This window comes from Thermobia domestica, chromosome 2, assembly GCF_964235325.1.
Source record: "Thermobia domestica chromosome 2, izTheDome1.hap1.1, whole genome shotgun sequence".
Classification (NCBI taxonomy): Eukaryota; Metazoa; Arthropoda; class Insecta; order Zygentoma; family Lepismatidae; genus Thermobia; species Thermobia domestica.
The window spans coordinates 289,638,143-289,654,907 of NC_137455.1; the positions used below are offsets into that span (position 1 = coordinate 289,638,143).

The following is a 16,765-nucleotide window of genomic DNA, read 5'->3' on the forward strand; positions in this document are numbered from 1 at the left end:
CTCGAGCGTTAGGCTTCGAATCATGAGGAGGCAATCCCTCTGAGGAGCAAAGATATTTTTAATTGTCCTCGATATTTCTGTATTTGTGTCCCTGTCGTGACTAGATTACAACAAATTGGCGCGAGAAGCCATCAGACTGAATGTCTCAGTTAAGACGAATTTTAAAAGAATGGTAGAGCGTTGGCTTAGCATTCGGGAGGTCCTCGGTTTGAGCCTAGCGACACACCATCCTGACTAAGTTCTTTTGGGGTTTTCCTGTCACACCAGAAAAATGCTGGGATGGCACCTACAAAATAGGTCCTGGCATCTAATTTCCAACATCCTCTTCCTCTACTCTATCCCGGCCGGAACCTTAGATGCCTAAAGGCCATAAAATAAATTCAAATTCAAGTAACTGAATATTCATGTATTTCCCCAAGATCTTCATGGAAAATTAACGGCTCTGTTAGGGTATGATATTTCATTTGAATAATAAATTTATTATATTTAGTCTAATTCGTTTAATAGTGAACTACACTATTCTCGCTTTGTCGTGGAACTGCATTCACATATTGTTAGCGAAATAGCTATCAGCTTACGTTTGGAATATGTCTGTTTTCCTTGCATGTCCTTAAGAATTTTCCTGTTTCTTTCAGGGATAATGAGTCTGAGTAGACCTAAGCTTAAACTGCCAGCTTATTCAAACGCGGATCTACAATAAGCTATGGAGGCTTGTCGCAAAAAAAGACATCAGCAATCTATGGAATTCCTCGGGTAACGCTGATGCATAAATTTCATAGTCACAGTCCCAAAGAGCAAAGATTGGGTCCAGAACCATACCTAACACAGAAAGAAGAGGGATTAGCAAACTGGCTCATTAATATGAGCAAAATGGCTTTCTACAAAATAAACATGATCTTCTGAACAGTGTTAAAAAGATGTCCATTCAAAAAAAGGTAAAAAGCCGTTCAAAGACTATCGACCTGGTGAAATCTGGTTCTACGTAAACTTACACAAGAAGACACCCACAAATCGTGTCCTGAAACTTTGAACAAGGCGCAATACGCTGTAGCCGAGGGAAACATTCGTTTGTGGTTTCAGGACCCTGAGAAATACTTGAAAAAAATGGGGCAATCTGATATTCTGAATGATTCTGAGCGAATATTTAATGCTGATGAATCCAGCTTTCAACTGCGTCTCAAATCAGGAAAAGTGTTGGGGCCCAAAGGGTGGAAAAATACGTACGAGGTGAAGGACAACGAAAAGGAAACATTAACAGTGCTTTGCACTTTTTCCATAGCAGGAGGAATTGTGTTCCCGATGGTCGTATATCCGGATATAAGAATGTCATCAGTGCAGTTTCTTCAGAGATTTTTATAGGCAGGTCAAAAAATGGCTAAATGCGAAGTGAAACGTTCTACGAATGGATAGCAAACGGCTTCCTAAAATGGGTGGATGATTCCTCTATTTAGAAACCAGCCCTTCTGCTAATCGACGGCCACAAGACTTATTTGACAATGAGTCAGCAAATTTTGTTCTAGGTATGGTATAGTACTCTTCTGCCTGCTACCTAGCACCACACATGTTCTTCAACCCTGCGCCGTATCATTGTTCAAATCGTTGAAAACTGAATGAAAAAAGACACTTCGAGAGTACTACATGGAAAATGAGCAAAATGTTATACGCGTTACTTTTGCACCACTAATTAAAAGAGTGATATACAAGGTAGCAACACCATGTAGTAATTAAAACCGAATTTAGAAGTAGGGGTTTATACCCTTTCAACCCAGAGAAGACGAACCGTGTTTAGTGCTGCATTCCACTGAACCTTAAATTAATTTGGTGGTTCTTTTCTTGACAAACTATCACAATAGTCGCATTATTCTCAGCGACTATTGTGCGAAACTGCGAAGTGATACCTGAAAAACTAGTTCTGTAACACCTATAGATGTTATTAGTTTGGTAAAGTTATGCTTTATCCTTCATACTGTAATTAAAAGCACATTAATCGAGGAGTGGTCGATGACTAAACAGTATGCGGTCGAACATTAACAAAAAGTGGTCGAACACTAAAAGAAATCAGTCATTGGTGTTTCTAAGACTAATATTACATAAATGCTATAAGTTATCTCAGTTTTGGATAAAATATAGATAAAATATAGGTTTAGGAACACATGTGAGCTAGTTGCATCCTTCTAAGTTGTTCCAGTCAGTGAACAACGATTAAGAACCATACGAAAATGAGTTAGGTGGTCGAGGACTGGTACATTTACCCTATGTTGTAAGGTTATTAACGATATATTTATTTATGAAATGTGAATAACATCGCAGGAGACATTTTCGAAAGAAAAATATTTAAAAAGCTCACCTCAAATAATAAACTTCCTCTTTTGAATTTTTTAAAAATGAAAAATTTCAAGTATTTATGGCACATTGTAAGATTACTAATGAAATATTTATTTACAAAATATGAACAAAATTATCTAACACGGTAAGTCATTTTTATGTGAAAATTATCCGAAAAATTTAGCTACCATACTTCTTATGTATTTATTTTCATAAAAAAAAAAATTTAGGTCACATCACAATGTTGTTAATAAAATATTTATTTATGAAATATGAACAACATTTCCTGAATAATTTCTGAGATAATTGTTTGGAAAGAAAACCTCCCGAAAGTCCTCTTATGGACATTTTTAAGAGGAATGACTCACATCATATTTTAGGGCTATATTTAATTAAATATTTATGTATGAAATAAGAAATAAAATTGCCTGAACATTTAGGGGTAAGGGGAAAAACGCATAAAAGTAAACTACTACTTGTGAATTTTTTATGGTGAGAAATAAATTGTCATATTGTAAGGTTATTAATGAAATGTTTATTTATAAATTATGGATATCATCTGAATGTTTTTTTAGGGGAGAAATGCGAAAATCAAACTCACCTCCAAATGTAAACGACTATGCCATATTGTAAGATTGTTAAAGAAACATTCATTCATGAAATGAGAACAAAATCTCCTGTGTTGTTTTTGTGAAAATTGTCCAAAAGACCTTAGCCCCCAAAATACACGGATTTTTCTAGAAAAAATGACATTCAATATGATAGCGTTATTAATGAAATATAAATGAAGTTGTTAGAGTCGTTTCGAGAAAATTGAATTTAAAAAAAATAAATGCCCCTTACTTTTAAGAGTATAAGAAAAATTTTACTTTGAACTCTTGGAACATCTTACTCTCACTTGGAACATCTTATTAAAAGCTTAAGTTTAGAATTTGTTTTGAATATGTTGAACGGTAAGATCTTACTCACACAGAACCACAGACGCGTTAGTTGACACAAAAAAATGCATAACTTTTGTGACTCCAGCAAAACGTTTAGATGCATAATTTTTAAGGATGCAACTAAATGCATAATGAAAACTGTGCTAATTGATGCACTTGTGTGCATAAAATTCATTATGCAGTTAAACGTTTTGCTGAAATCACAAAATGTTATGCATTTTTTTGTCTCCTACTGAAGCATTTACATGCATTAATTGAAACAGTGGTTTGTGTCGCTGGTTGCATATTCCCTAAATATTCAGGATTTCCAAGGATGTGGAAATGATTAAATAACTTTAAAACACTACTAAAAATATGTAATCGAGGCTTTGGGGGTGATGCAGGACAGAGTGCAAATATTCCATTTTGCATGAGAGCCTCTACGGCCATTTTGGAAGTTGTCATACTGGATTTGAGTTTATTAAATGAAATATAGACTTTACGAAACACTACTATTTTTGAAATAAAGTGTGATTTTTAAATACATTAACAAGATTGTTTTCTATATTCTTGTTAACGAAATTTTGATCACATAGGTCTAGAACATATACAAAAACTTGTCATTCTAAATTTATGATCATAATTTTGTTCAGGATGCAAACAAGCAGAGAGGAAACTACCACACTATCGTTACGAAATCACACCTTATTTCAACAATAGTATCGGATCGTGAAGTTCTCATTTCACTGAATTAATTAAAATCCAGTATGATACCTTCCAAAATGGTCGCAGAGGCTCTCATGTAAAGTGGAATATTTTCACTCTGTCATGCATCACACCAATAAACCTCGATTTCATAGTTTTGGTAGTGTTGTAAATTTATTCCATCGTTTTCATACCCTTGACAACTCTGTATATCAAATGTGCAATATACAATTTAGGCCACTCAATTTATGAGATCCATCTAAACTATGTCACAACCATTATGAGAAAATAGTTACAAACATAAGGCCTTCAAATAGTATACCTTACAAGTCAAAAAAGGAAAAGAACTCAATTTATTATACCTAGGTACATAGCTTTTTTTTTTTTTAACAGGTTGCTAAAACCCCAAATTATCTTTGGTAAAATAAAAGAACATGGGTCAATGTTAGAAAAATCGTACCGATAGCAAATCTAGCGATGGGAAACACAAAACTTTACAGTGAAAAAAAAAAAAAAGTGGAAACTACCAACTCAGATTATAAATCAAACTTTGTATGTCTATGTTCTCTGAATCTTTCTATCGCTTTTTATAATATATTTAAGTATACTAATTTATGCTCGTTTGGCCTTTTTCCGTTTCGCTTTATGCCCTCAAAACATTTTGCCATACAACCGATAAGAATGTTATCTTAAGGCGGAAAGGGAATTCCCGTTTGGCCTTTTCCTGCTTGACCTTATAACATACAAGGACATTTCCACTCTGTTTCTGTAACAAAGAGAGATTTATCTTATTTTCAACTGCAACGTCTCTTCTATTTCAGACAAATTAAACTCAAATATCTTAGAAGAACATAAATTTTATTATCACACCCGAAATAGAATATCAAGTTTCTATTTGGATATAATATGAAACAGCATCAGTATATGAAATTACATCAATTTCACTGTTCTTAAGTCTATCTTTTAGGCGGTGAATCCTGTCGTCAAACCGTCTCTACTTTAGCTTTCTAAGTGTTTTCTGATAACCCACTTAAAGAAGTACTCGCAATCTTTCATTTTCACGTTGCTTGTCTTTCATTAATTCAATGAAAGAATGTATGTCTAAGTGATCCCTTGATGCCTTTCTTCGTAATTTGACGTGCCACTGTCCTGCATTGTTAGTCGTTCGTTCTTGATCGTTTTCCAAGTGATTCCACAAGTCACTACAAATAGGTAAAAATACATCATTAGCACATTAAAAATTCAAAGGATTGCAGGAGAATCTACGTTAGAAAGTCGAAGCAAAATTTTGGGTGAACCTAATTTATTTCTTTTGTAAATCAAAAGAATGTGTTCTTTTGATAATTTACAAATCAGTGTATGCAGAATCTTCAATACATGCACGTCGCAAGAAAATCTATATTACACTTTACATGAGGTGTTAATGGGTAAAATGCTATGCTATAGAGTGCTCGGAATAGCTTAATTAATGGTTTAATACTAAAAAAAAAAAAAAAAAAAAAAAAATGCACTAAACGCCATCTATTTATGTAGGAAAGAAAACATACTTACAGAGAGAATAACGTATCACCATCATCCAGCCAATTGTCTACAAGATAATCATGGAACTCCTCCTTACATAGAACATCAGGCGCATCTTCTTGCAAACGTACAAACACTACATCTAAATGGGAAGTTGGTACCAGAGATAGTGCTGCTGCATGTCGAATCCATCTTTCCACTTCAGTGCTTTCTTTGTACAATTGAGAAAGTCCTAACTGCTGAACCTTCCTTCAACAGACTGAGAGAAGTGGAAGGAACATCCTCTGATTTTAACCAGGAAATACTTTACAGCATTGATTGCTACTTTCTCAGGATCAATAGAAACTTCTTTCAATTTGAAACGCAGTCGAAATTTCTCAGCTTCTTTCCTGATTACCCCCTGTAATCTTACATATGACTCTTACTTTTTACTGGGAAATATGCAGAAGAGGAGAACAAATACCTGGCCGAAATATTTTCCGTGCAGGGTGTACATTTGGGAGAAAAGGCAAGGTACAGTCTTAAGTGTCCCATCCATTACAATCCTGTCGCACTGACAAAGAATCTCCAAAGTTCCAACAGTGCCGAAAACCTGTTGAAGATAGAAAGACTAGAATAAATAACACAGGCATTCTAAAGAAAATGCTTTAATATTAATATTCTTACTTCTATTACTATTGTCATATCTGATTTTCACGATTTCAAAAAAAAAAAAAAAAAAAAAAAAAAAAGAAGAAGAAAGTAGGAAATGATATACTATTTTCTTGATTACTAAAATATAACTCACAAGAATTCTACTGGTGTCAACGCCTTCATCCCTCAATAAAAGTTTTTGCCGTCGTGCGTTTCGCTCCACGATCCTTTCACCTTCAATTTACTCAATCTTTGCGATAGTGGTGCCCGGTTCATGCTCATACGTTATATAGAGAGTGTTTGACGGCACGAAAAAGAGGGACAACAGTTGCAGTTTCACTACAGTAATTTCCCTTAGCAATCTTCTTCCTGGAGAGAAGAAAATAAATTCATTTTAAACATCAACAGAAAAAAATATGTTATTCTTTCCCTCGAGAAAGTAAAGACAGACGGAATATTGCTTAAATACGACCGGTTAATTGTGTTACACTATAAATAAAAAATGGACTATGTATTTGTGTGCTAGCTAGGATGCCATTTAAGAAAAGTTCCACATCTAAAGTTCTAAAATAAGTTTTGGACAAGTTGCAAGAATAAATATTAGAAACATGCAGAGAAGCTTCAGTGTCAAAATAACTTATACCTTATTACAACTATTATATATACTTACCTATATGTCTTAGTAATTGTTGATGTTCGTTCTTCCGCCGCTCTCTTCTTCATATGTGAGGTACAGATACAAGGCTACATGAGCAATTTTTTAAACAGTGACGCAAATAACACAGTATTCTGAATACTTGCTTTGATTATACGCTGTTCTGTTCGTTCAAACGTAAATACTACTAGCCTTACAAATGTTTCCCAAATTAACACTATATTTCCCTATCATGATTTGAAAATTCCCTTCGCTGGTGTAAGGCGAATTGGAAAGGGCAAACGGGAATTCCTGTTTCGCCTTACAATCAAATTAGCATATACTATTTTAGCATCATAGCCTGAAGTAATGAAAACAGGCACAAGGTGAAACGGGAAAAGGCCAAACGGGAAGACACCCAAAGTTTCATTTTAACATCATCTGAAAGAATTGTTCATTTACATTTTGCTGTGTTTAAATATTAAAAATATATTTTGCAAACGGAAAAATACGTGGACGTTTCGAATTAGGTACAAAAATATGAAAACTGTTTTTGTGATGTATAATTACAATGTTCTAAAAAATTATATTTCTGGGATAAAAGTCTGTAGGTCTATAGTAATTTACCATGTTAAATTCAAATCTGAAAGCAGAATTTCGCTATCAGGGTTACCTTCTCAGTAATATATGATGTTACGTAAGTACACGACGCGTGTTCTGAGAAAAAAAAAAAACTGAGAATGGAACAGTAACTAAGAAGTTATTGGTTTAGCCTGTAGCATGTTTTGTAGTGGGTGTTTCTCTTGCCTCTACTGACACATCATCAGAAGCCTTCTGACATGCTAAGTTATGTTTCTTTCATTTCCCGTTCATGAAACTCTGAATTTTAATTAAAAAGAAGTAACAGTCAGTTTAAATCTCATAATCAAATTGAATTCATTGGAAGAACATAACACTAGTGGAAAATCCTGTTAACCTCTGAAAAGTTAACCTGATAGTGTTGCCAGAAATTACATTTGAAATTTCCTTTTCTTATTATACGCTGTGTTCAAACGGTACTATTCACATTTCCCTATCGTGGGAAAGTTGAGGGAAAAAATGAAGCTTTTGGTAGAAAAAATCCCTTTTTTCTATTTTGGGTCCCTCCGGAACACCCTGTGTTAACACACATATCTCAAAATCTACAGAAAAATACTAAATGGAGTACGAAATGTGTGTACAAATTTTCAAGCTTCTATCTTGAATAGTAGATATGGAAAAAAAAATACCAATCAGCTAAGAACATCCCCACAGTGGCCCAGATGACTCAAAACGATTCGGATGTAATATAAAAGTTTTCTGAGACATCCTATGGTCATGTTTTACACTTCATTCTCTTTAGAATACAACAGCCTTTCAAACGGTACCATTCATATGTTCTCGTCATGTATCTGAGGCGGGAAACATTGCAAAAAATGGGATTTTTGTTAAAAATATCCCTTTTTTCTTAGCACCTCTGGACCCCTCCTCTCTTTGTTAACACAAAGATCTCAAATTCAACTGAAAAATGTTAAGGGCATAGTGAATATGTCTACAAAATTTCAGGCTTCTATTTAGAAAAGTAAGGTAAAAAAAAATATTAACATATGTGCTAAGAATATCCCCACAATACCCCAAATTTCCGCATAAAACGGAAAATTTTCTAAGACATCCCTATTTACCCTAGGTTCATGGTTCGTACCTCATTTTCTTCAGAATGAAAAGTACTTTCTAACGTTACCAATCACATGTCTTCATCATGTATCTGAGGCGGGAAAATATCGAAAAAGGGATTTATTAAAATATCCCTTTTTAACCTTTTTACCCGTTTGAACACAACTTGTGGCAACGCAGAGATCTGAAATATATCTGCAAAATACTAAGGAGTACACTGAATGTATGTGCAAAATATCAATCCTCTAGGTGCAAAAGTAAGTCTGTCAAAAAAAATAATATGCCCACAGTACTATAAATTCCCGTTTAAAACAAGATTTCAGGTAAAAATTTCCCGAGACATCCTTATTTATACTAGGATTATGGTTCGTACCTCATTCTCTTCAGAATAAAACAGCCTTCTAAACCGGTACAATTCGCATGTCTCCGTCGAGTATCTGAGCGGGAAAATCGAGAAAAAGAGAATTTTTGTTCTTCTTCTTCTTATATTATTATTATTATTATTATTACATTCTTGCACCTCTGAACTGCCCCTGTGTTAATGTAGAGATCTGAAAAATATTAAGGGGTGCACTGAATGTTTGTGCAAATTTTCAATCTTAATAGGTGTAAAAGTAAGTCACCCAAAAGTAGTAAAAATAGGTCTAACAAAAAATTATTTTGTTTTAAGTTATGACGCCATCACACCCTATATTTCGACCCAAAAAGGTGTGAAACCATATGTAACGTGTTCTACAATGCTTCCACGCTAGGAGAAAAAGCTTTATTAGTACTTTTTAAATCGAATAATGAAAATATTACCCTAACGTATAAACATATACGATATACTGTATATAAGGATTAATGCCGTGCTACTGTTTTTAATCTTCAATTTATTTCCTGCTCAATAGTGGGCATACCCGTGTTTTGTCAATACTTACTTCAATGTCACGAAATCGGGGCTTTTGGCCCGATACTGTAACCAAAACATCACAATTACGTGACCATGTGTGACCTTTAGTAGGTACTGTATTATTGGTTTTGTGCAGGACAAGAGCGCCGTTTTCTGTGTAACTTTGGGGGGGGGGTCCTATGAAAGATATGCATTAGTAAAAGGGAAAAACGAATGACCATGTACTGTAGAAATAGAAGAACCTGCTTCAACTTAGCAATTTGGGCCCCCTCATTAGAGGGCCATTTCAACTTTGGGGGTCCCAGGTCACTAACCCCCCCCCCCGGATCGGCGCACTTGATGCAGGACTACCAACTTATGCGAGCTAAATCAATTTTTTCTAAGTAATCAACCTTCACCTAATAAGAATATTAAGTATTATTACTACTATTATTATTATTATTATTATTATTATTATTATTATTATTATTATTATTAATAATAATAATAATAATAATAATAATAATAATAATAATAATAATAATAATAATAATAATAATAATAATAGCGCTTCGGAGTTCACGCATGCATCGGATATTTTTAATGAGAACCTAGTAGCCAGCACCATTTTTGTTTTAAATCTGAAATTATTTTCGAAATCATAGGTACTTTTATGTAAATAGTAGCATGAGTCATTTGCATGCAATCGTCTCGTATTACTGGTGTGTTGATACGATTAATTTGTCAAGTTTTTTTTTTTTTTTCTTCACTTCTGGGAAATGAATCACAAGCAAGTGAGATTCCTTATTTGTTCACTCCTTTGTGGATTTGTGAAGGAAACGAGTTCCTTCTGAGAATTCCTTATGGCTTTGTCTTTTTTCTTGTTGTCTGTTGGTATTTTTGTTTTGCTAACGGTAGTTTTCTTAATAACTACATAGTTCTATTACCTAACACACTAATATAGTATTTTAATATACACTTACCTCCGTTTTTGTTAGCAGTTCTCTCCAGCACCAGACAAACGAACACACACAATAACAAGTCAGAATTCGCTCCATAACACCACGAAAGCCAGTCGAGCATGCGCAGCAAGTGCTGGAGACTAGCTTCAAACAAAACACGACAGGTGACGCGCTTATCAAGAAGAAATGCATCTGCAAACAGATGCAAACAGATGCATCAATCGAGTAATCTTAAACCACAATGCATTTAAATGTCTCAAATGACCCGTTTCTTATTTTCGAACGTTCTCTCGGGTTGAAAATGCTGCGCATCAGTGAGAAAAACTAAATTTATACATATTAACGCGCCATTTGATGCACGTAAATGTTTCAAATTTCCTATGATGCACCTGTAGTTCTGTGTGCTGTTAGTAAAATATAGAATCTAGTCCAGTAAAATTAAGGGACAAACGAACATTTATATTGCTGATAGGAAGAAACGCATACAGTAAACTAGTAAGACGAATTGAAAACAATTTGCCTGCTTGAATGTTCTAATCCGCTTGCTTAAAAAGTACTAAATTTTAAGAAATATATTTAAATAATTTCCAGAAAAAGAAACTTACCGACAAACGGTCCATATGTGAATACATAAACCAGAATAATAAGCAACACCTGGGTGCGATCAGATCCCTTTCGTGATTTAAATGTAGTTCGAAAAGTCTCAGTGAAATTTTTTAAGTGGAAAACTTCCTTCCATGATGCACTTGTGTCTTCCTGTTGAATTTCTTCCTTAATTCTGAAAAATGCGTAAACTATACCAATAAAGTTCAAACCAATTGTAACACCGTATACACCATAGTATCCAGTGGCCTGGTAGAGTACACCAGCAGTAGCTGTCCCTATAGGAGCTCCTAGAAGGAGACAGGAACTAAGAAGGCCAATGCGAACAGTTCGACTTTTTTCACTGGACTTGTCGCATACGTGACTGTGAGCTGCAAGCTGGAAACAAACCCTTCCTCCACTTATGGCTGTTGGAAGAATATCACACAGAGTTGCCATTTCAGGAGACCACTCTCGAAACACTACACACAAAATAAGCAAAATAGACGATACAATAGATCCTATCATAGGTGACAATATCACTGGTTTCCTACCATATTTGTCAGTCCAGGCACCCAGAAATAATACTAAAATTGAAGGAATTCCAAATTCAGGAATGGATTTCCAAGTGTAAATTCCTGCCACAATCTTTTGAGCCTCTTCCTCAATGTTTGCTGTTACATTCGTAATGTTTCCTGCGGCATATGCATCACATTGCTGGTCTGTGTAATTGAGATATGAATAACACGTCTTTTGCAGCAAAAGATTTTGATTACAAATACCTGTTATTGATGTAGCTATTATATAGCAAGCAGCACTTGGCTCCACTGTTATGTTATGGACAAAATCTTTCCATTTTGACTTTTTATCATTTAAGTCTTCTGAATCGGATTCTGCTACAATACTCGTAGAAGAACCTTGTGAATCCATTGCTGCTTTCTCAAGTACAGGACGGGTAGAACAATACCAAAGCCAACAGGTTAAAACGCCATGCCGCGCTCCACTGAGGACGATTACTTACTTACATCTTCAAGTACGGTAACTGATAACGAACCAATTTTTGCTTCCTGATGCATTTCAAGAGGTTCAAGATAAAGGACACAATGGAGATAGAAATTTAATTACGGATTTAGTCACCAAACAAGTTTTATCACCTTTTAATTTCAGTGTTGCAAAGTACGTATATTTTGCAGTTGTATAGGGTTTCCCAAGTAGGTTTTGGTTAGAAATAAAAACTTTTTCTTGAATGAAGTACAGTTTATTGATCTTTATAAACTGGAAATATAAATGTTAATTCTCTATCCAACCAAATCAAATTTTATACAAAACAAACCCTTCTCAAGAAGTAGCAACGTTTGAAATACCAGTATATCACTCATGAGTTATCATTTAAGTATAATTTGAGTTTGAGAACCTGATTTTTTTCTATCGCTGTGAAGACTGGTTAATTGTAATGTTCTGTCTGGAACCGGTTATCGTGTTTTCCCTCGCAAAGAAACATTACATATCAGTAGCATAGCCAGGATATATATAGCTTTGTTGCGCCGCAAGCTATAGTTTTAATAATAATAATGTTTGCATATTTATCTGAAGTGCTGGCTTCTTCAAATATTTTACGATTGTTGTTTTTACAAATTTTCTTCGCCAAAATTTACACCACTTATGTCTTTATTTCTCGTTCTAACTTCTTTCCTAAAACGTTTTACGAGTCTTTACCTGAATTAGTATCTTCTATAGATTTTTCTGCTTAGTTTGTTTGGTTTCTTTGTTTGCATGTTTTCCTCACCGAAATTAAGACAATTGTCTTTTTTCACTTTTTCCACTTTTGCAAAACATTTTCCGATATTTTGCAATTGCAAAATAAGTTCTTATTTTGACACCCTAAACACGTCTAACTCTGCAAATTTTCTGAATGGTATAACTAATCAAACATCAGAGATTGCTGTGACATAGTGACACGCTACAAGTCTTTACTATTGTTTTCCACCCTCTCCTCTAAACAATTTTTGCAAAATATTTTTCATCTGAATGAAACCAAAACAGCAAATGAAAATCCTTATTTTTACTCCTCCTTTCTTTGATTTTTCTTTTTTCCTTTGTAGGTTAAGGAAACTAGCTGTAAAGCATTTATCGAAATCAATTGATCGTCGCTTTGTTTGATGCCAATTGCGACTAGAAGTTAGTAGTATTAAACCAAGTTTTCCTGTTGTAGTTAATCCTATTGGGAACAGCGGTGAATGATTCAAAATAGATGATGAAGGGTCACATCCACGTGTTTGGTTATTTTTGTCGAGGTCAGTGATTTCTTGGGCTCAAATATGTCCGTTGCTTCTTGAACAAAGTAAAGATTTTTTTCGGAATCTCCTTTTATGATTAGAAAGGAACTGATTTTTTTCAGTATTGCCTAGTTCAGTCTGCAAACTTTGGCTCTGGGTGAAAGAAGTCACGTGAAAACTGTGGTCATTGCTACGTCAAACAGTAGAACAATAACTTGAAGGTCACCATATGCATACATTAGGCTCTCCTTTCTTTTTCGCTTTGAACAGCAAGGATTCTTGTAAAACTCGAGTTCCATACCCTCAAAATGCAAACATGTTTAAAGAACACAGAAGACGTTGGTGAACACAGCTTGTCTAGGAACTGTTTAGTGACATATTTTGTTTTGAAATAGAGTACTTGAAAGGAAATTGATTTTTTTTTTCGAGAAAAATTACAAACATCAAATAACCAAAGTATATTGTCGGAACCATTTGGGAGGCCCCCTTCCCCACGCCACTGTGACACATGAAACAATGAATAATTATTACTAAGGATTGAAATATATCAAAATCTATTCAAGGGTTCGTATTTAGGACAATTTACGGCATTTTCAACTTAACTTTGATTCCTGTTCTTTGAGACAACAGAGCTCTCCCTGCTGGTCTTGTGGCTAGCGAATGCATCTTTGTTGCACATGCTGGGATTAGATTCCCAATGAGAGCGTATAAAAAATTTAACTTCACAATCATCCACTTTCATAAATCATTCGTCTTCTTTAGTATAAATGGCCTAAACGTTTAACATTAAACTAAAAAATATTGATTTCAATTGATTTGGAGCCAGCAGAATGTAATTCACATAAAGTTTAATCTTAGGAAGTTAAAATTTCATTTTTAGAAGGTAAACTATGTCGACAAGCAATCGCACAGATGTTTTCGGTTATTATTATTATTATTATTATTATTATTATTATTATTATTATTATTATTATTATTATTATTATTATTATTATTTGTTTTTACAAAGTAATTAATTTGAAGTATAATCATGTATCTTTCAGCATCGATATGAGCTCCCACTGGGAATAGAATTCTGATCTCCTGTGCTAAAGGCGCATATGCTCACCATATAGCCAGGAGGGAGTCCCTTGTTTGTCTTCAGTAACTTTATTCTCATTCTTGCAGTGTAGAATATTTTGCTTTTTTTCTAAGGAGTGAGGTCGAAAATTATTTCGTTTTTATGATGATTTGAGTACGTATTAAAAGAGACAGGAAGAATAGGATAAAGAGTATTCAACTCCATAATAGGTATTCTGTCATTATTGGCAAATCACTGGCCGCAAACTGAAAACTTCCATGCAGCATGATCTTCAGTAACTTCATTTTTAAGCAGCTAAAATACCAGCTCTAACTTCAGAGTGGATTAATAATGCTCACGACTCGAGCTCGAACATTCATTTGCATTTGATTCCCGGCGTGACATTTCTTAAAGTACAATGTTCTGAATATTTTAATATATGTTTATTTGTCTTCCCATACTAAAAAAAATAATACAGTGGTGTTTGCTCATAGACTATGCAAAAAAGATTAAACACAACACTATTTGGCCTTAGTGTCATTTTAAACGACAAGTTTAACTAACAGATTTGGTCGATTAAACTTTGACGATCCCTCATACAAAAAATATGTAGCTTATCTTTTCTGTGATTCTAATGCGTTTATACGTTTAGACTTTGGAGTTATCTTTCAGTGCAATACTTTGACACACAATGAAGACAAGTGAGAAACAATTAAAAATTTAGAGATTAGACAGACAGACAGACAGAGAGAGGACAGAATCGTGTTTGTTAGAATTACCTTAGTAGCCTCACAGCCGTCATAAAACCGTACTGATGTAAATGACAATGTTTCGTCGTCTCCGCGTCACTCCGGTCCAATGGATTGTACGGTTCATAAGATCAGATAGGTCATAGGTTTGATTGTTTCCGAATCTTCCGAGTCACGAGTCACGATGTTCGTGACCCATTTTCTCATTATGTAGTTACATCTTAACCAATGTTCTACCAATTTTCTTCCTGTTTCTATTTTTTTAGCATACTATTTCGAACACTTTCTCATTCATGTACATTCGACTCAGCTCTTCATTTTTCTCTATACTCACATTTTGAAAGCCTCCAGTCTTTGTTGACTGTTTTGTGTGATATTCATATTTCTAATTCCGCACGAAACATTTTATGAGCGTTCCCCTTAACTTATTTAAAAACCCACAAATTATACTTTTCTTACGTCATTCCTATCTTTCGTTCAATCATCATTGCTTATGTGTTTCAAAGTTTATTTTCATTCTATATTATTACCATATTTTACTCAAGTTTTCTAATATCTTATTAATTTTCTTTCCAAAATCCACAACAAGCGCCATATCATCTGCAAAACGTACACATAAATATTCTATCTCCTATTGAAATATCATCTTCATTATGCAAGCCCTTCTTCATTATATCTTCCAGATATATTAAATAATGTTGACAAGAGGCAAAACCTAAGGAGAGAAGTATGAACATACACACCTCTGTCCTAAAGTGAATATTTCCTAGTGAAAAAGGGTTGAAGAATATAATATTGGTGATTCAGAACTTATTTCCTCTTCCCCTGTCTGACTATAGTTTTAAAATCCCTATTTCCATCGTTATAAGAAGATAATTCCAAAGTTGATTTGCAACACTACTTTACGTCGCTTTTCGTAGAGAAGAAGACAAAATACGTACTCCTAAGAAACAGTAAAGATAAAGAAATTAAAGTTAGATTTTCACAATCACTGAAACTAAGTATTTGGCGTGTATTTTTAACCTTAAAGATTTCCAGTAATCTGATCTGTAGAGGTCATCTATTGTCTTTTTTTTTTTTTTTTTTGACGTAATAACACCTAAAGAAACAATTTCTTTGCGTCATTAGGTTATCGTCGTAAAATTATGACGAATATGTTTACATCACTATATTCACTACAACTTCAACGACACCTATTGTTAGTTTATTATCAAATGAGCTAAACAATCAAACGATTTACGCTTGATTTATACTATCGATTCAAACATGCTATGTGTCAGTGCTAGACAAAATACAGGGTGATTTTTTTTTAAACTCACTGATTTCATTTGGCTCTAGAATTTCTAACTGAAATTCGGTCTTCATGCGGTTTGTAGCAAATGATCAAGGAAGGATGGGAAATTTATAGAATTATGTTTACTGCTTTAAATTCATCCGGGGTAATATCAAACACACCTCACGAAATACAACAAATATTCGATAGTGTGCCTTACAATTGGAATGAGGTTTCAAATTTTTGAAGCGAAATTGCAGAATACAACTTAAGTGTTAGTGGTAACACCCATAAATCACATGTTGAATGACTGCAGCAGGTATCTTGCGACAAACGACGGAGAGATTTCTTGGGTGACCTAAGGAGTCGTTAACTGACATCTCTCACAACACCCGCTGGAGGTCTGATGCTTCCCTGTCTCACTCAGAATCGATCCTGTTTCTTCCAATTTATTCATTAGTGACCATATTATGTTCCTGTCTGGGGCAGAACGTGAGGCGAATTTTGTTTCTAAATGATCTTTGCGTATCAAAAACAGATTAAATTCTCTAAAAACTTTTAA

The 16,765-nt window shown here is 34.3% G+C and overlaps 1 protein-coding gene across 1 annotated transcript in view; it reads right to left on the reverse strand.

The window, feature by feature from the left end:
- Positions 1-11,775, reverse strand: part of LOC145679453 (putative peptidoglycan muropeptide transporter SLC46) — a 48,772-nt gene extending 36,997 nt beyond the window's left edge. The window contains exons 1-2 of the mRNA XM_081750033.1: positions 10,869-11,775; positions 10,285-10,455 (exon numbers count right to left, since the gene is read on the reverse strand). Of these exons, the coding sequence (XP_081606159.1) occupies positions 10,285-10,455; positions 10,869-11,775 (1,078 nt within the window). The remainder of the gene's footprint in view (positions 1-10,284; positions 10,456-10,868) is intronic.
- Between the last annotated feature and the right edge of the window lie 4,990 nt (positions 11,776-16,765).